This window comes from Dipodomys merriami, unplaced genomic scaffold (assembly GCF_024711535.1).
Source record: "Dipodomys merriami isolate MVZ:Mamm:240054 unplaced genomic scaffold, mDipMer1.0.p SCAF_51, whole genome shotgun sequence".
Taxonomy (NCBI): Eukaryota; Metazoa; Chordata; class Mammalia; order Rodentia; family Heteromyidae; genus Dipodomys; species Dipodomys merriami.
The window spans coordinates 5,197,364-5,213,219 of NW_027206080.1; the positions used below are offsets into that span (position 1 = coordinate 5,197,364).

The 15,856-nt window shown below is 43.3% G+C and overlaps 1 protein-coding gene and 1 long non-coding RNA gene across 12 annotated transcripts in view; one reads left to right on the plus strand and one right to left on the minus strand.

The window, feature by feature from the left end:
• The window catches only part of Wac (WW domain containing adaptor with coiled-coil), a 73,838-nt gene extending 62,692 nt beyond the window's left edge, over positions 1-11,146 (minus strand). For 3 of the 11 annotated variants that reach the window (XM_069998199.1, XM_069998191.1, XM_069998190.1), the window contains exons 1-3: positions 10,174-10,626; positions 9,744-9,781; positions 7,770-7,982 (exon numbers count right to left, since the gene is read on the minus strand). In XM_069998199.1, the coding sequence (XP_069854300.1) occupies positions 7,770-7,982; positions 9,744-9,781; positions 10,174-10,214 (292 nt within the window). In that variant the 5' untranslated portion in view covers positions 10,215-10,626. Of the gene's footprint in view, positions 1-7,769; positions 7,983-9,743; positions 9,782-10,173; positions 10,627-10,880 lie in introns of those variants that run through there. The other 8 variants (XM_069998194.1, XM_069998193.1, XM_069998196.1 and 5 more) reach the window with 7 other exon arrangements.
• Positions 11,111-15,374, plus strand: LOC138810857 (uncharacterized). The gene is made up of 2 exons (XR_011367248.1): positions 11,111-11,506; positions 11,926-15,374. It is a non-coding gene; the product is annotated as an uncharacterized lncRNA (long non-coding RNA).
• The last annotated feature ends 482 nt before the right edge of the window (positions 15,375-15,856 follow it).

Genomic DNA, 15,856 nt, shown 5'->3' on the forward strand with positions numbered 1-15,856 from the left:
CACAGTAGCCACCAAGCCTCCAGCCTTTTACTCAAGATGAGTGATAAATGAGACATGTCCAACATGGAAAAGTTTGACCAATCAAAATTGAAGAAAACTAATACTGAGGGGGAAAAAAAAAAACACTCTTCACTCAAAGGAAACTATCCAGGAGGAGGAGGAGGAGTATATCCAAACATCCTAAAATGGGGATATCCTCTCAAGAGCAAGTATCGATACCACCTGGACGCTTCTATAAACCTATGTGTAGCGATTTGAGGTACCTGCTGATGGTTTCCTAAGAAGTAGTTCCCTTAAATTGTTTTCAATTTGAAATTCCAGACAGCAGATGCATATCACAGTAATCTCACCATTGATGACCCTTGTGTTTAACAAAGCAAGCCAGTTTGCCTTCATTGCTTCATAAATATTAAAAAATTGGATGCTTTTGCACATTAAAAAAAAAAAATTTAAGGGGCTGGAAACATGGCTCAGTGGTAGTGCTTGCCTTGCATGTATGAGGCCCTGGGTTTGATTCCTCAGTACCACATAAATAGAAAAAGCCAGAAGTGGTGCTGTGGCTCAAGTGGTAGAACACTAGCCTTGAACTGAACAGCTGAGGGACAGTGCCCAGGTCCAGAGTTCAAGCCCCATGACCAGGCATGGGCGCGGGCGCGCGCGCGCGCGCGCGCACACACGCACACACACACACACACACACACACACACACACACACACGGACGGACACATTTAAATGTTTTCTATAAATTATAGAATGAGGGGCTGGGAAGGTGGCTCAGTGGTAGAGCACTTGCCTTGCATGCCTGAGGCCCTGTGTCGATTCTTCAGCACCACATAAGCAAAAAAGAAAAAAGCCGGAAGTGGCGCTGTGGCTCAAGTGGTAGAGCGCTAGCCTTGGGCTGAAGAGCTGAGGGACAGCGCCCAGGTCCAGAGTTCAGGCCCCACAAGCGGACCAAAAAAATAAAATAAAATAAAAATAAAAATAAATTATAGAATGAAAAACATTAAGCCAGGTGCTGCTGGGCTCACTTCTGTACTCCTAGCTACTCAGGAGAGTAAGATCTGAGAATCATGGTTCCAAGCCAGCCGGGACAAGAAAGTCCATGAGCCTATTATCTCCAATTAACCACCAAAAAGCTGAAGTGGAGCAATCAATCAAGTGACAGAGCACTAGCTTTGAACAAACAGGCTCAGGGATAGCTCAGGCTGAGTTCCAGTCCCAGAATTAGCATATAAAAACAAAAACAGAAACAGCCCATGAAATATGTTACTCTAAAAACTAAGCCAGGTGCATGGGTTGCTAACACCTGTAATCCTAGCTACTCAGGAGGTTCATGGTTCAAAGTCAGCCTGGGCAAGGATCTCCTATTAACCAACAAAGTCAGAAGTGAACTATGGCTCAAGAGATGGAGCAAAAGCTCAGGGATAGCTGTTGGTCCTGATTCAGGCCAGGACTGGCCCAACACACACGCACGCACGCACGCACGCACGCACGCACGCACGCACGCACGCACGCACTCTCTCTTTCTCTTTACATCCAGTGTAAGCAGAAAATAATTCAAATTAAGGCTGTCTTAAATGGTCAAACTGAACCATTTCAAAGTACTTTCATGATTGTAAAATAAAGACATCATTAAATCATCAACAATTCATAACTCTAAAATTGTTCAAATATCACAAGAGGCCGTAAGACAAAATGAGTTAGTATAACTCAAGTAACAAATTTGCAAGTTAATAACCCTGAAATTAAGGAAAAACTACTAGAGTTGAGCCTTAAAATTTCCTGATTTTATGTTCCCTTTTGATAATGTACTACAAGACAATATAACAGAAGCTGGATAATGTACTATGAGACAATGTAACAGAAGCTGGATGCAAGTATTCAGACAAAAGTTGTAAACTCATGCCACAGTACACACTACCAAAAGAGCTTTCAATATGTCTGTTTGACAGACTGTACAATTGACCAGATTAGAAACTAATTCCTAGACTAAGACAACACTTACTTGAGCTTTATACAAGCATAATCTTTCCTCATTTGATAAACTGTAAAATATTAATTTTTTTCTACCTATGTTTCAACGTAAACATGAGGATCAATTGACTTTTAACATTACTAATAAAAAGCATTTTTTAATAGTGGATTTAAGCCACATAAGGCCATGCTGTATAATTAAGCCTATTAATGTGAAAGATTCAAACATCAATAAGAAGTATCTTCTAAGTAATTTCTTAGTAGTTCTTTCAAACTAGTCATGTTATCCAAAATGTTTAAGACCATAAGTAAGTGCTTTACATTTTAGTTTGGGGTTTTAAAATACTCAGGAGCTAACATTCCTCATCTAAAAACCCCAAATCACAAATATTTTGAACATTTTGGCATGATTTGACTGTTCAAATGCTCAATCTATAATAAACTGCTTGAGAACTAGATGAAAATACATTTCCTAATTTCTACAAAGTTATTGATGACAAAATAAAAACTTTGTTATAAAGCTATAAAGCGGGCTGGGAAGATGGCTCAGTGGTAGAGCGCTTGCCTTGCATGCCTGAGGCCCTGGGTTCGATTCCTCAGCACCACCTAAGCAAAAAGAAAAAAGCCAGAAGTGATGCTGTGGCTCAAGTGGTAGAGCGCTAGCTTTGAGCTGAAGAGCTGAAGGACAGTGCCCAGGTCCAGAGTTCAGGCCCCATGACTGGACCCCCCCCCCCCAAAAAAAAGTTGTCCTACTCCTCCATCTAATAATAATCCTGTAATTTCTTACACTAATTCCAAAAGGAATGATGGAGAAAAAGGCTATCAGAGATAGAAGTTCTATGCAACACCCCTCTTTTCTAAACTTGTAGTTACAACTATTCTTAGTACATTTAGTAAAACTAGTTCTTTAAGCAATATAAGAATAAGACCTAGCTGAGTACCAGTGGCTCACCCCTGTAATCCTAGCTACTCAGGAAGCTGAGATCTGAGAATTGTGGTTTAAAGCCAGCCCACGCAGTTAAGTCTGTGAGACTCTACAATAAACCACCAGAAAACGAGAACTGGCACTGTGGATCAAGTGGCAGAGCATGCGCCCTGAGCTGAAAAGCTCAAGGATAGCGCCCAGGCACAGAGTTCAAGTCCCTCCACCAACCAAAAAAAAAGGAAAATGATCTAGGGCACCTCTCAAGATTGGCTTCTCACTGAAAGCCAGAACTGGTAGCTCACACCATGAGATCTGAGAATCTAGTTTCAAAGCCAGAGAAAAAACAAATTCAAGACTCTCATCTCCAATTACACAACAAAAATGTGGCTCAAGTATGAGCAGAAAAATAAAATAAATACAAATAGAGTTCAATCCCCAGTATAGGCACACTTACACAAAACAGAGAGAGAAAGAAAAATCAAGGTAAAGGAGTAAAACTCCATAAAGTATAAATTAAACCTGTACTACAGGTTTGTATTTTTGAGGTCTGAGTGATAGCTGCATTTTATTAAAATACATCTAGACTATAAAAAAACCTAAGTATTACATCTTACAATCGTTACCTCTAAACAAAAGGTTTATTAGCCAGGCACCAGTGACTCCACCTATAATCCTAGCTATACAAGAGTCAGCCACTTGGATCTCAGGATTTCCAGTATTGAAATCAGCCCAGTCAGACAAACCCAAGACTTATCTCAAATTAACCAATTAGGCAGGTGGTGGCTCACGGCTGTAACCCAGCTACTCAGGAGGCTGAGATCTGAGGATCGGGTTCAAAGTCAGCAGGGACAGGAAGGTCTGTGAGACTCTTATCTCCAATAAACCACTCAGAAAACTGGAAGTGGTGCTGTGGCTCAAGTGGTAGAGCCAAAAGTAGAGATGTGGTTCAAGTGGCAGAATGCCAGCCCTGAACAAGAATGCAAGGTCCTGAGCATAAGCCCAGTACCAGTGTTAATTGCATTTTAATTAACTATGATTTTTACAATTTTTACTTCTAGATACTTATATACAAAAAGGGTTAGCCAGGTACCTGTGGCTCATACCAATAATCCTAGCTACTAAGGAGACTAAGATCCAGAGCCAGATCAGTACCTAAGAGCACTGATAATCCAACACCACTGGCATTTCATTTCTGATAATGGCTGGAAATATATTTAGATTTATATTGAGGGAATTCATAATGCTTGTAATAAAATAGAGGTCTGAAGCCAGCATGTGGTGGGGGAGAAGGGGAGGAACCCTGAGACTGTCTCCAAAGTAAATACCCCAAAGCAGGACCAATATAGTTCAAGAAAATCAAGTAAGTTGGAGCCCCACTACTGCCAAAAATTTAAAGTTTACAAATTTATTTCACCAAGAAGTCTTATAGTTTCATCTAAGATTTATAATTATCTATATTCATTTTAAGAAGTCTTAAAAGATAAAATCTGTTTATGCTATATATAAAAAATCACAGTAATGGCCGGGCGCTGGTGGTTCACGCCTGTAATCCTAGCTACTCAGGAGGCTGAGATCTGAGGATCGCAGTTCAAAGCCAGCCCGGGCAGGAGAGACCGTGAGACTCCTATCTCCAATAAACCACCAGAAAACCGGAAGTGGCGCTGTAGCTCAAGTGGTAGAGCGCTTGCCTTGAGCTGAAGAGCTGAGGGACAGCACCCAGGCCCAGAGTTCAAGCCCTACGACCGACAAAAAAAAAAAAAAAAAATCACAGTAATAACAAAAATTTTAGGGGTAAAAAACCTTCAATCCCACCTTACAATGTGTCTACATCTTTTTACACATTATTCCTGAAATAACATTAAGAACTAATATACAAGAAAAAGAATCCAGTAAGAACTGAAAACAAGAGCTGGGAAGGTGGCTCAGTGGTAGGGTGCTTGCCTTGCATGCATGAGGCACTGGATTCAATTCCTCAGCACCACATAAGCAGAAAAAAAAAGCCGGAAGTGGCGCTGTGGCTCAAGTGGTAGAGTGCTAGCCTTGAGCTGAAAAGCTGAGGGACAGTGCCCAGGCCCAGAGTTCAGGTCCCACCACAGGATCCACCCCCCCCCCCCAAAAAAAAGAACTGAAAACAATATTGGTGTCAGCAGCAAAGCCTATTAGTAAGGAAAACTTACTTTTAAAAGTTTCACATAGCATACTGGCTTTTAAGTTTAAAGATTATTTTTAAAAATCATTTAGATTAACATCCTAGTTGCATGGGGTGTTGCAAACCTGGCACTCAGGAGGCTGAGGCAGAAAAAGGCCACTTTGGGCTACACCGGGAGACTGTCTCAAAAAAGAAAAAAAGACCAAGTTTTAACTGAAAATAATTCGAGAATTAGTTCAATGAATAACTGTTCTTACACTAAATTTATTTATGCATGCCTAAGAGCACTGATAATCTAACACATTGGTACTTCATTTCTGATAATGGCTGGAAATACATTTATTTGGATTTATATTTAAAGATAAAAATTTGAGGGAATTCATGCCTGTAATAAAATCATAAACACAGGAAAAAAGCTGTTTCAAACACAAAAAAGTAACCGGTATATACCTTAAATCAAACTATAATAACTTTTAGATGAGAAAGAATTAGCATCAAAGATGTACTCTGAACTACTGAAAGTTTCTTATTTTGTGATATTACTCCCTTCATAGTATAAAGAAATATAGAAGCCCATCACAATAAAGATAGTGTGGACAGGAATGTAATTTTATTGTTAGTTTACTGAAGTAGGCAGGCAAGCAGCCAGAAAACAAATTAGAAGTGGAGCTTAACCTAAAAAATTGAAAAATAAGTAAAAAGCTTCTTACAAATGGAACTGAAGTAACATCAGCAAAGAAGCAGCCAAGGGCCAGCAATACTTGGATATTCACACATGAAGGAAAATAACAAAGAAAAAAATACAGAAAGTATAAGCATCTAGACTATCACTAAGAGCAGTTTCCTAAGACCAAGGTTACTCATATCTTAACTGTTGGCACAGTGGATGCTCACTGTTTGTTGAATAAATAAGCACCACACTATTTTACAGGGAGTCTATCTATACAGAGGAGATAGCTATTAGAAAAGTTTTCCATGTGGATCTAACCTGACTTCTTCCTAGATTTGGGAGTATGCAAGATTAACTGAGTCACTAAAATAAGAACTTGAAAGTCTATCTACAAAATATCTTTCAAAATAAAGCACAGTATAGTATAACACCTGCCTGCAAGGGCTAACCCCCTAGCGTAGTTAATAAGTAGCATCCAAGCCGGGCGCCGGTGGCTCACACCTGTAATCCTAGTTACTCAGAAGGCTGAGATATGAGGATCATGGTTCAAAGCCAGCCCGGGCAGGAAAGTCCTAGAGACTCTGTATCTCCAATAAACCACTAGAAAACCAGAAGTGGAGCTGTGGCTCAAGCGGTAGAGTGCTCACCTTGAGCTGAAGAGCACAGGGATAGCGCCCAAGCCCAGAGTTCAAGCCCCACGACTGACATAAATAAATAAATAAATAAATAAATAAATAAATAAATAAATAAATAAATAAATAAATAAGTAGCATCCTTTCAGGTTCTTTATTAACACTGGGAAATTAACCTACAAAACTGAAGATATTAACAATTTAATTTTGCTACCAAATATTAATCAAACCCTACTACTCTTACTTATAAACATGGGTTTATCTGCGTAAGTAGCACAAAGCATAAAGCACTATATTATATATCTATATTCAAGAGGACTATTTTCCTCACATCCAATTATGCAAACTGCTTGATCCCAATGCAATTTTCTGACCATTAATAATTTCACCAATCTAGTAATTACGTAGGAGGCCAATGTTTCTGAAAATCTCAATGCCTGATCACACCAAGTAAAGCTGTATGTCTATCCAAAGAGTCAAAAATGAGTGAACACTAACAAAAAAACACCAACAAAAAGATGCAGGTTATTTTTAAGTAAATATTAAGAAACAGTTGTCAAGAAGCAAAACCAAATGGCAATTTTCCACTAACTTTTTAGCTAATACTAAACAACTCAAGTGTTAGCTTATTTGAGCAATGAGATCTTACATGGAAGAAAAATATTAACTTAGTAAAACTAGTTTTTAATGTAGGCTTTAAAAACAAAGTTTTTGGTAAATTTTGCGTAATGTCAGTCTGAAATTTTCTTTATTCTCAGCCTCTAGTACTTAAGTAATAACTGAAGGCAGTAACACTGTGCAAATGGAATAGGACTAACTTATAGAGTTGATCCTTCCATGAACATGTATGTGTTAAGAACTGGAGAGTATGCAAAACTAATTTTTAAATGTTCCCAAAAATAAAATTGTTATCTGAATTACATTAGGCTCTTTTAACCTATTAACTGTTACCAAAAAAAAGCCCTAACCTTTTAAAATGTACATTTTATCATAGTTAGAAAACAGATTTGAATCTTGGAAAATAAAGTGGAGCAATAAGAATCTCAAAATTAACTGCAGTCTTTACTTCAAAAGTAGTTCCTTTCTTATAAAAATGTCTGGCATTTGATAGTACTAACAAATACTTTGTAGATGGTAGTCACAAATGCAGTTCCCATTTTCAGATACTTGAGTCCATGATCATGTATTATATTCCTACAGTAACTTATGAATCAAAACTGATGTAACAAAAGTTGGTAACATTTAACTTCCTCAAGCTGAACTAAATAGCTATTTAGTGGAATAGGAAGACTGGAACTCAGGGCCTTGTGCTTGCTATGTAAGCTTTCTACCAATTAAGCCATCCTCCCTCCTGGCCCATATTTACTGTTTTAATTACTGAAAATAAACATGAAACTTGGAACAAGAAAGCTACTCACCACCTTCCCTCTCTCTAACTCTGTGAGTATGCACATTTTTGGCCTTATTGTGACCTGTGCTGTCACTATATTTGTTTTCAGGACTATCAGATCTCCGCAACATTTTATTTGGTGGTGAAGGATCTGCGGCGTCTCGCATCTTCTCATGTCTGTGATCACCACTACTGGGGTGACTCTTCGATGAATATTTAAGTGCCTGTAAAACATCACCCCCCCAAAAAAAAACAAACACAAATTAAACTTTAAAATCAACTCCCCAATCACATTACAAATTTTGGCATACAAACTTTATTTCAATTTTAAAGTCTAGTAAAATTTCCATTTTCAAATCTGCCTTCATTCAGATAATACCTGTATGTTTAAGTTACTTTAAGTCTCCTAGTCAAAAAGAAAAAGAAAAAAAAAAAAAACAGGCTCCAATTTTTGGTGTGTGTTTTTTTAAGCCCTACCTTGAAAACCTGAGAGAAGTATCTTGGCAGTTTCCTCAAAAATTTTTTCTTCAAATATGTCGTTTCATTTTGACATTTTGAGGGGCTGGGAAGGTGGCTGGCTCAGTGGCAGAGTGCTTGCCTTGCATGCATGAGGCCCTGGGTTCTATTCACTAGCACTTATCACATAAGCAGAAAAAGGCAGAAAGTGGTGCTGTGGCTCAAGTGGTAGAGCACTAGCCTTGAGCTGAAGAGTTTAGGGACGGGGCCCAGGCCCAGAGTTCAGGTCCCATGACAGAAATTAAGAAAGAAAGAGAGAAAGAGAAAAAGAAAGAGAAAGAGAAAGAGAGAAAGAAAGAAGCAAGCAAGCTAGACTGAACCCCACCACCACCAAAAAGAAAAAAAGCCTTCAATCCTAGTAAGATATAAACAATAGGTATGTTTCTGCAAACATTAATACAGCCATCAGTTTCTCCATTTCTGTGATTCAAATAAACTATTTCTGACCTAATCTGCCTACTTCCTAGTGTAGAAGATGGTCTTAAAGCTATAAAAACACTAGCCAAAATAAACTGCTATTTATAAGCAATGCTCCTAAAAAATAAATAAAAAATAATAAAAACCTAGTGATATACCACTGAAATGTGATTTGGTTTTACTCAACAGTTAAGACAAACATGATATACGTGTCCTTTATAATCGTTGAGGGGACTCAACAGAGATTAATCTTTGACATATGCAAAACTTAAGGACAATGATTTGACAGCGGAAATCTGTTTTTAACTGTAAGTTTAACAACACATGCTTGATAGTAACAACTCTCAGGTTAGAAATACTTATGCTTTCAGGATTAGATACTGAGGTATTGACTTCAGTTGTCATTTGATAGTCACCAAGCGCTAGTGCTCCCAATAGTAGGGCTGGCATGCCGTAATTATTAAAAACTTCACTTGCAACAACTGCAGTTATCAAAACATAACTCACAAAGCCCCGAACCACTTAGAATCACCCAAGTAACCAATGAGTTTAATTACCCTTGATACAAAAGCACAATCTTTCACTTGTAGGGCCATGATTTGTACAAAAACAAACTAAATTGAAGAGAGTAGGTTCTCACTGACTGAAGAGGTGTAACACTTAGCTATTTTTCCGAAAAGTTCTAGCAATTTTTCCGACAAGTTTTATCTCAATTTAATAGCTTTACATTAACTTTCAGTACCCTCATAAGCACACCTCTCTCTAGTCACCTACCACTACCATCCCATCTATTCCTCACTCAAGTGCCTTCCTGCCGAGAATGGTTTTCCCTTAAAAAGAAAAAAAAAAGAAAAAACCCACAAAACCCAACCGCCAAGACAAGTTACAAAACCTTGCTGGCGAGCTCTCACGGAACCCAACAGCGGATTTTAAGGGGAATCGCGGTGCTACTTTCAGATTTGTGGCACCGCCGGGCCTGTAGCGACTTCTGAAGCCTGCGCTCGAGTAGGAGTCCCTCCCTTCCCCCCTCCGGCCCCTTCCGATCCCCCCCACCCGGCCTCGGCTGGTACCTGGTAAGGCTGCGAGTCCCCCCTCCGGTCGTGACAGCTGAAAAAAACAGGAAGAAAGAGTGACTCGAGACGTTGCGGGGAGAGGAAGAAAACGGGTCCCCCGGCCGCCCCTCCCCGCGGGGGACCTCCCAAACGTACCGGCGCCGGGCGCCGACACGCGCGCCCCGGGCACTCACGGGGGCTCCCGGGAGCGGCGGGGAGGGCCGGACCCCGCGAACCCGGCCCCCGATTCCCCACACACACGCTCCGGGCTCGCCTACCCGCGCGGCCGCTCCACCTCCCCGGCCCGATCCCGATCAGGGTTAACAACAAAAATGGCGGCGCGGCCAGCTCCAGATAAGGAGGCACAGCCCCCCCTCCCCGCGCCGCCGCGGCCGCCGCCGCCCCCCGCCGCGGCCCGGCCCGGCCCGAAACGAAAAGACAATTTACCCATCACTGAGTCTCTGCTGTTTCCTCGCATACATTACCATCAATGCCCGGCCTGTGAGTGTGTGTCGGGGAGGGGGGAGAGCGGCCGCGGAAGGCGGGCGGGCGGGCGAGGGCGAGCGTGCGGGCGGGCGGGCCGGCGGGCGCGCAGGCGGCGGCAGCCCCCGGCACCAGGGCCCGGCGCGCCCTCGGCGACTCTCAGCACCTCCCCGTTACTGGCGCCGGCGCCCCCGGGCCATGTCCCTCCGTCGACACCACGCTCACTCTCGGCCGGGGCAGCGGCGCCAACTACACGGCGGCCGAGCGGACGGGGTGGGGGGGAGGGGGGTCGGGAAGACGCGCCCGGCTCAACCCCGCCGAGAGCGACTGCCTCCGGTGCCGCCTTCTTCTTCTTCAGCTCCGCCGCCGCCGCCGCCTCCTCGTCTCCTCCCCTCCTCCCCCCCCTTCGCCTTTCGCCGCCGCCGCCGCCGCCTGGTCCTCCTCCTCCTCCTCCTCCTCCTCCTCTCCTCTCCTCCTCCTCCTCCTCCCGCCGCCGCCGCCGCCGCCGCCGCTGGTGCCGCCGCTGCCGCTTCACCAACTACATCCGGGCAACTCGGGCACTGGGGCCTTCGGAAAGCCTCGGCAGTTTCCGCCGCGCCCCTCCTCTCCCACCCTCGGCTCTCCTCTCCTCCCCCACCCCGCGCGGCGCCACCACGCCGCCTTCGGCCAACCTCGGCTCGCTCGGGCCTTCCTCTTCCTCCGAGGCCTGGCTCGCTCCCCGCCACCACTCAACCCTTTCCGGTTGCTGCTGCTTTTCCACCACTCGCGAGTTATGGCCACGACCGTCCCAGGTTAGGGGTAGTCGTGCCCGGGGACCTGCTCGCGGCCGGTCCCGGGGGCCCCGGGCTGCGCAGGGCGTGAGCTGCCTTCGGGAGGAGGACCGTGGGGCGCGAGGGACGCCATCGCGGACTAAATAGAAGAGCGGCGGCGGCTGCGCGTGCGCCCAGAGGCGCGGCGGGGGCGGGGGTGCCCCTCGGCGAGCTCCGGCCGCCGGCCCCCGCCCCTTCGCGTGCGGGCGGGGTGGTCGGGACGCCCCTAATTGGGCGGCGGGCGGATGGCTACGCGGTCGGCTACCTCGGAGCTGCCTCGTGGCCCGCGGCGGAAGTCGCCCTCGGCCGGGCGGCGCGCGAGCTCCGGGGCTCCACGCGGGGTGTGCCTGGAACCTGGAACCACCCCCACCCCCACCCCGACCGATCGGGTCGGCCGCCGCCGCTCACCGGGCGCCGAGCGCGCGGCCGTCCTCGGACCGGGCCGGGGCCGCCGCGAGCGCGTCGCAGCCGCGCGCAACCAGTTCGACGTAAGTCGCACACCGCCCGGGAGCGCGAGGGAAAGCGGGCTCCCCGGGCGACAAATGGCGGCCGCGGAGGGGCCGAGGGGCGCGCGGCCCTGAGCCCTGCACCGTGGGGGGTGTCCCGGGTGGGAAGGACGGGTCGCGCCCGGGGCGCCGGGAACCGCGGGGCGTTCCTTGGACATGAAAGGTCTCTCGAGAAGCCTCGCCCTTCGTGTTGGGTTCGCAGCCCAGCCCTCTCCGCCCTCTTTAGTTCCCGTGTTTCCCGCTCTTAGTTCCTCTTCTTACTCACGTCCTGGCTGAGAGCTTTTAATCTGGGGCCCGTGGGGTACAGAATGGCTGTAAGTTTTATTTCGCAGACAAAGAGAAGGGAAATGTCCGTTAGACCGTTGATTTTTTTTTCTTTTCTTTGCAAAAACAACCTGGAGTTGATGGAAAGGATGGCAGTACGTGTCAATATATCACAGTTGAATCCAAAAGGAAACTGGATACACGTCAGAAGAAACAACAGCCCTTTAGAAGAAGAATAGTATCAAAAAGTAACCTCTTGGAGACAGGAGTGAGGGTACACGCCTGTGATCTCAACCTTTGGGAAGCTGAGGCTGGGGGATTCAAGGCCACCCTAGGCTGCAAAGAAAGACTTTTATCTCCAAAAAGTTTAACAACAAAATACAATTTACTTGGTAGTCCATAAGTTGCGTTATTGCTAGACTTAGTGTAGAAAGGTAGAATAATGGAGGCACTGAAATCACAACTGATAAGGGGAAAATGTAACAGTTAAATACATCGTGTGGCACATCCACATCAACTGTTGACATTATTATTGTTTGTGGGAACAAATGAAGCTTATCCAGTGACCATGGAAGCTGCCAGTAACTAAGGTGGAAAAAAAATTGTCGCTATCTGAAATGACCAAAAAATTTTTTTAAAAAATCTAAAAGCTTTGCATCCAATCGCTGGCACATACTCAAAAATCAGATTCGAAGAGGGCAAAAAACTATATCCCTTATGCGGAAACTGAAACTGGCTGCAGTATAACTTGTATTCCTCATTTAGTAAAAAGGTGCTTGCTGAAATTGCCATTTCCCGTTTAATAACAAGCTGCCAATAGGCTGGGGGCGTGGCTCCTTAGGTTTTGGAGTGCCTGCCCTTCAAGCTGGAGGTCCTGAATTCAAACCCCAGTACATCCAGGAAAAAAAAAAAAAAAAACTGAGATAAAAGGAAAAAGGTCTCATTGCATTGCATTTGTGCAAATTCACCCACATAAAATAATTTATTTGTACGGACATGAAAGATGTGAGAAATTTTATTTGCCTATTTTCCCTGCCGAGATGAAGCAAGGTAACTGCCGTATTTGGCTCTGCCAACAGGAGAAAGTGCTTCTTAATGGATATTTATTGCCATGTTTTTCCTTTTTTAAAAAATTTTGTATTGTGGGTCTATTATTGCAAAGCCCAGTTCAGATATGACAAGCCTTTAAGAGAAAACCCATCTGCTAGTAGGTTTCATTCAGGCTCATCTATAGTGATTTGGGCCATGAGCTCCCTATTAATGAGTCAATAGTATAAAGTCAGTATCTTAAAACAAACATAAAACAAGCTTACATGTCCATCAATTGATGAAAAAGTGACCAAAGGCTCATAGGGACTTAACCTTCTGTTTACCCTGGGAGCAGTTCAGAATTTGTCATATATTTAAAGAATCAGCTATTTGACTAAAGAGCACATTCAATGTTGTACTAATTTTTTTTAACTCATTGCCTAGCTTAAATCCTTTCAATATATTCTCATTCCTTTCCTCCCTAACTACCTAAAGCACAACTGTAGTTAATTCCTTCCAGTATATACCTGCAACAGGGTAACAACTTGGCTGAGAAAAACAGCCAAGGTAACGTTGAAGTTAGCTTGTGTTCCTCACTCTACCAGACTACGTTTCCCTAACCTATTTACCCACCTTTTTAAACAGCAGTTTCACATCTTCTAAACCCAATACTCATTTAAAGATCTTGTTTTTTAAGTCTAAAAAACAAGTTAGAAAAATAGTTAACAAACCCTGCCTCCTCCTACCCTCAAATCTGACAGGCTTTACATCTGAATAAGTACCACACTGATAACTAATAAACTGCCTAAGTTCTAAGATAAGACTGTACAGTTTAGCATTATACTTTTAATAAACTGCCTAAGTTCTAAGACCAGACTGTACAGTTTAGCATTATACTTTATTTTTACTGTTAGATTGTGCACTTTGCCTGTTTTTTTTCCCCTCTTATTAAGACCATTTTCCAAGCACTTGTAAGCAGGCTGTGTTAGGTATAAAAATTGGGAGCAGGAAAAAAAAAAATCTCCCGCCAAATATCCTTATAAGAACATTTCATCTCTGACCAGGCATCAGTGGTGTGGTTCAAAGGCAGCCAGAGCAGGAAAGTCTGAGCTCTTATCTCCAGTTAACCACCAAAAAAGCCAGAAGTAGAACTGTGGCTCAAGTGGTAGAGCACTATCTGTGAGCAAAAAAAAAACCCTAAAGAACCATGCCCAGGTCCTGAGTTAAAGTCCCAGGGCTGTCACCAAAAAAAAAAAAAAAGGAAAACAAAGCAATATATATATATATATATATATATATTGCATCTTCAGGCTCAGTGTAGCTCAAATGGTAGTTCCCAGCCTTGAAAGCAAGTACAGTGCTCTTGAGTTCAAAAACCAATGCTAGCAAAAAAAAAAAAAGAATGTCTCTACTGTTGCCATGCAAACCTATACAGACTTTATTCCCACACTCAGAAACCTGTTTGAGATTATCAGTCTTTCAGATTCTTAAGCCTGATCTTTACTGTCATCCCATTTTATTTTATTTGTCAGATGTGAGGCTTGAGCTCTGCCTGGGTCCTGTCCTTGAGCTCTTCATCCACAGTGCCACTTCCAGTTTTATGGGTGGTTTATTGGAGATAAGATTGTCACTTTCTTGCCGGGGATGGCTTTAAACCATGATCCTCAGATCTCAGTCTCCTGAGTAGCTAGGATTATAGGCATGAGCCACCTGTGCCTGGCATCCCACTTCATTTGTAAGCATTTGATAGCTTATGACTGACTCCTTCCTTAAGCACCTTATCTAGCTGGCTAAGACTATTCTGTTGCTTATTCCTTAGTCTCTTTGTGACTTTTTATTTTTCAGCATCTACATTGTGGAGTGTCTTAGATTCATATCACACAACTTTGTTCTTTGTTCTTTCCATGAGCAGTACCATGCATATTTCTGGCTGAATGAAGCCCTCATTTCAAATCCTAACCCACACTAGTCCTTTAAAAATTAGCCTCACACATAGGACTCATGGCACTGCTTGACTGTCTTAACAAGCATCATACCTTAAATGTATCCAAAACCAGATTTACCCTCTATACCAAAGCAGTCTAGCTCAGATCTTCCCTACCGTATGAAATGTCAACTATTTTCCCAGTTAAACACTTTGTGAGACAGGAGTTGTTAGACTCCAGGAGTTCTATATGTCAGCTTGGCCACCTGACACTCTCTCAAATAAAGATACTTAGTGAAGGGTAGAGGAAGGATATTTATTACATGTAACCATGGGAAGATAGCACATCTGTACATCTTCAGCCATCTTGGGGTACAGATACTAGCTATACAGTATTAGGGACAGGCAGATAAAAATATACATAATTATTCAATAGTCTTGGTCAAGATACGGGCTGAATGATCATTATTAAGAGAATTTAACACTGGTCAGCATAAATAAATTATTCCTGGTGAGTGATCTGTCCTGAGGAAGCTCTATTGTTTCTTAGGATTTGTTTCACTCCCCATAAAATGTTATTGATCAATGATGAATCCTATTTTTAGAATCCTGGCATTAGAACTCTGACATTTATTTGAGATGGGACCCCTGGGGTAGACGTTAAAGTAGGAATGGTGGTGACTTTAAAGGATATCATTTTGATTTCTATGTATTTGTAGAAAACAAGAGAAGTGAGAAGTCTATTAGAAGGACTTTGCTAGGGTCCAGATATAAGGTGGTAGAGGAGGTAAATAGATCAGGTTCTGGAAGGTTAGGAATTTTTTGTTTGTTTGTTTTGTTTTTTGGTACTAGTCCTGGGCTCTGTCACTAAGCTTTTGTGCTCAAGGCTAGCACTCCACCACTTGAGCTACAGCTCCACCCCTTGGTGGTGGAAAATAAGAGTCTCACAAACTTTCCTGCCTGGGCTGTCTTCAAACCATGATCATTAGATCTCAGCTCCCTGAGTAGCTAAGATTACAGGTGTGAGCATCAATAACTTGCTCATTCCTTCCTCTCTACCCCTTACTTATGTGGTATACCAAGTATGTGTGCCTCAGGACTCTTATCACTATTAT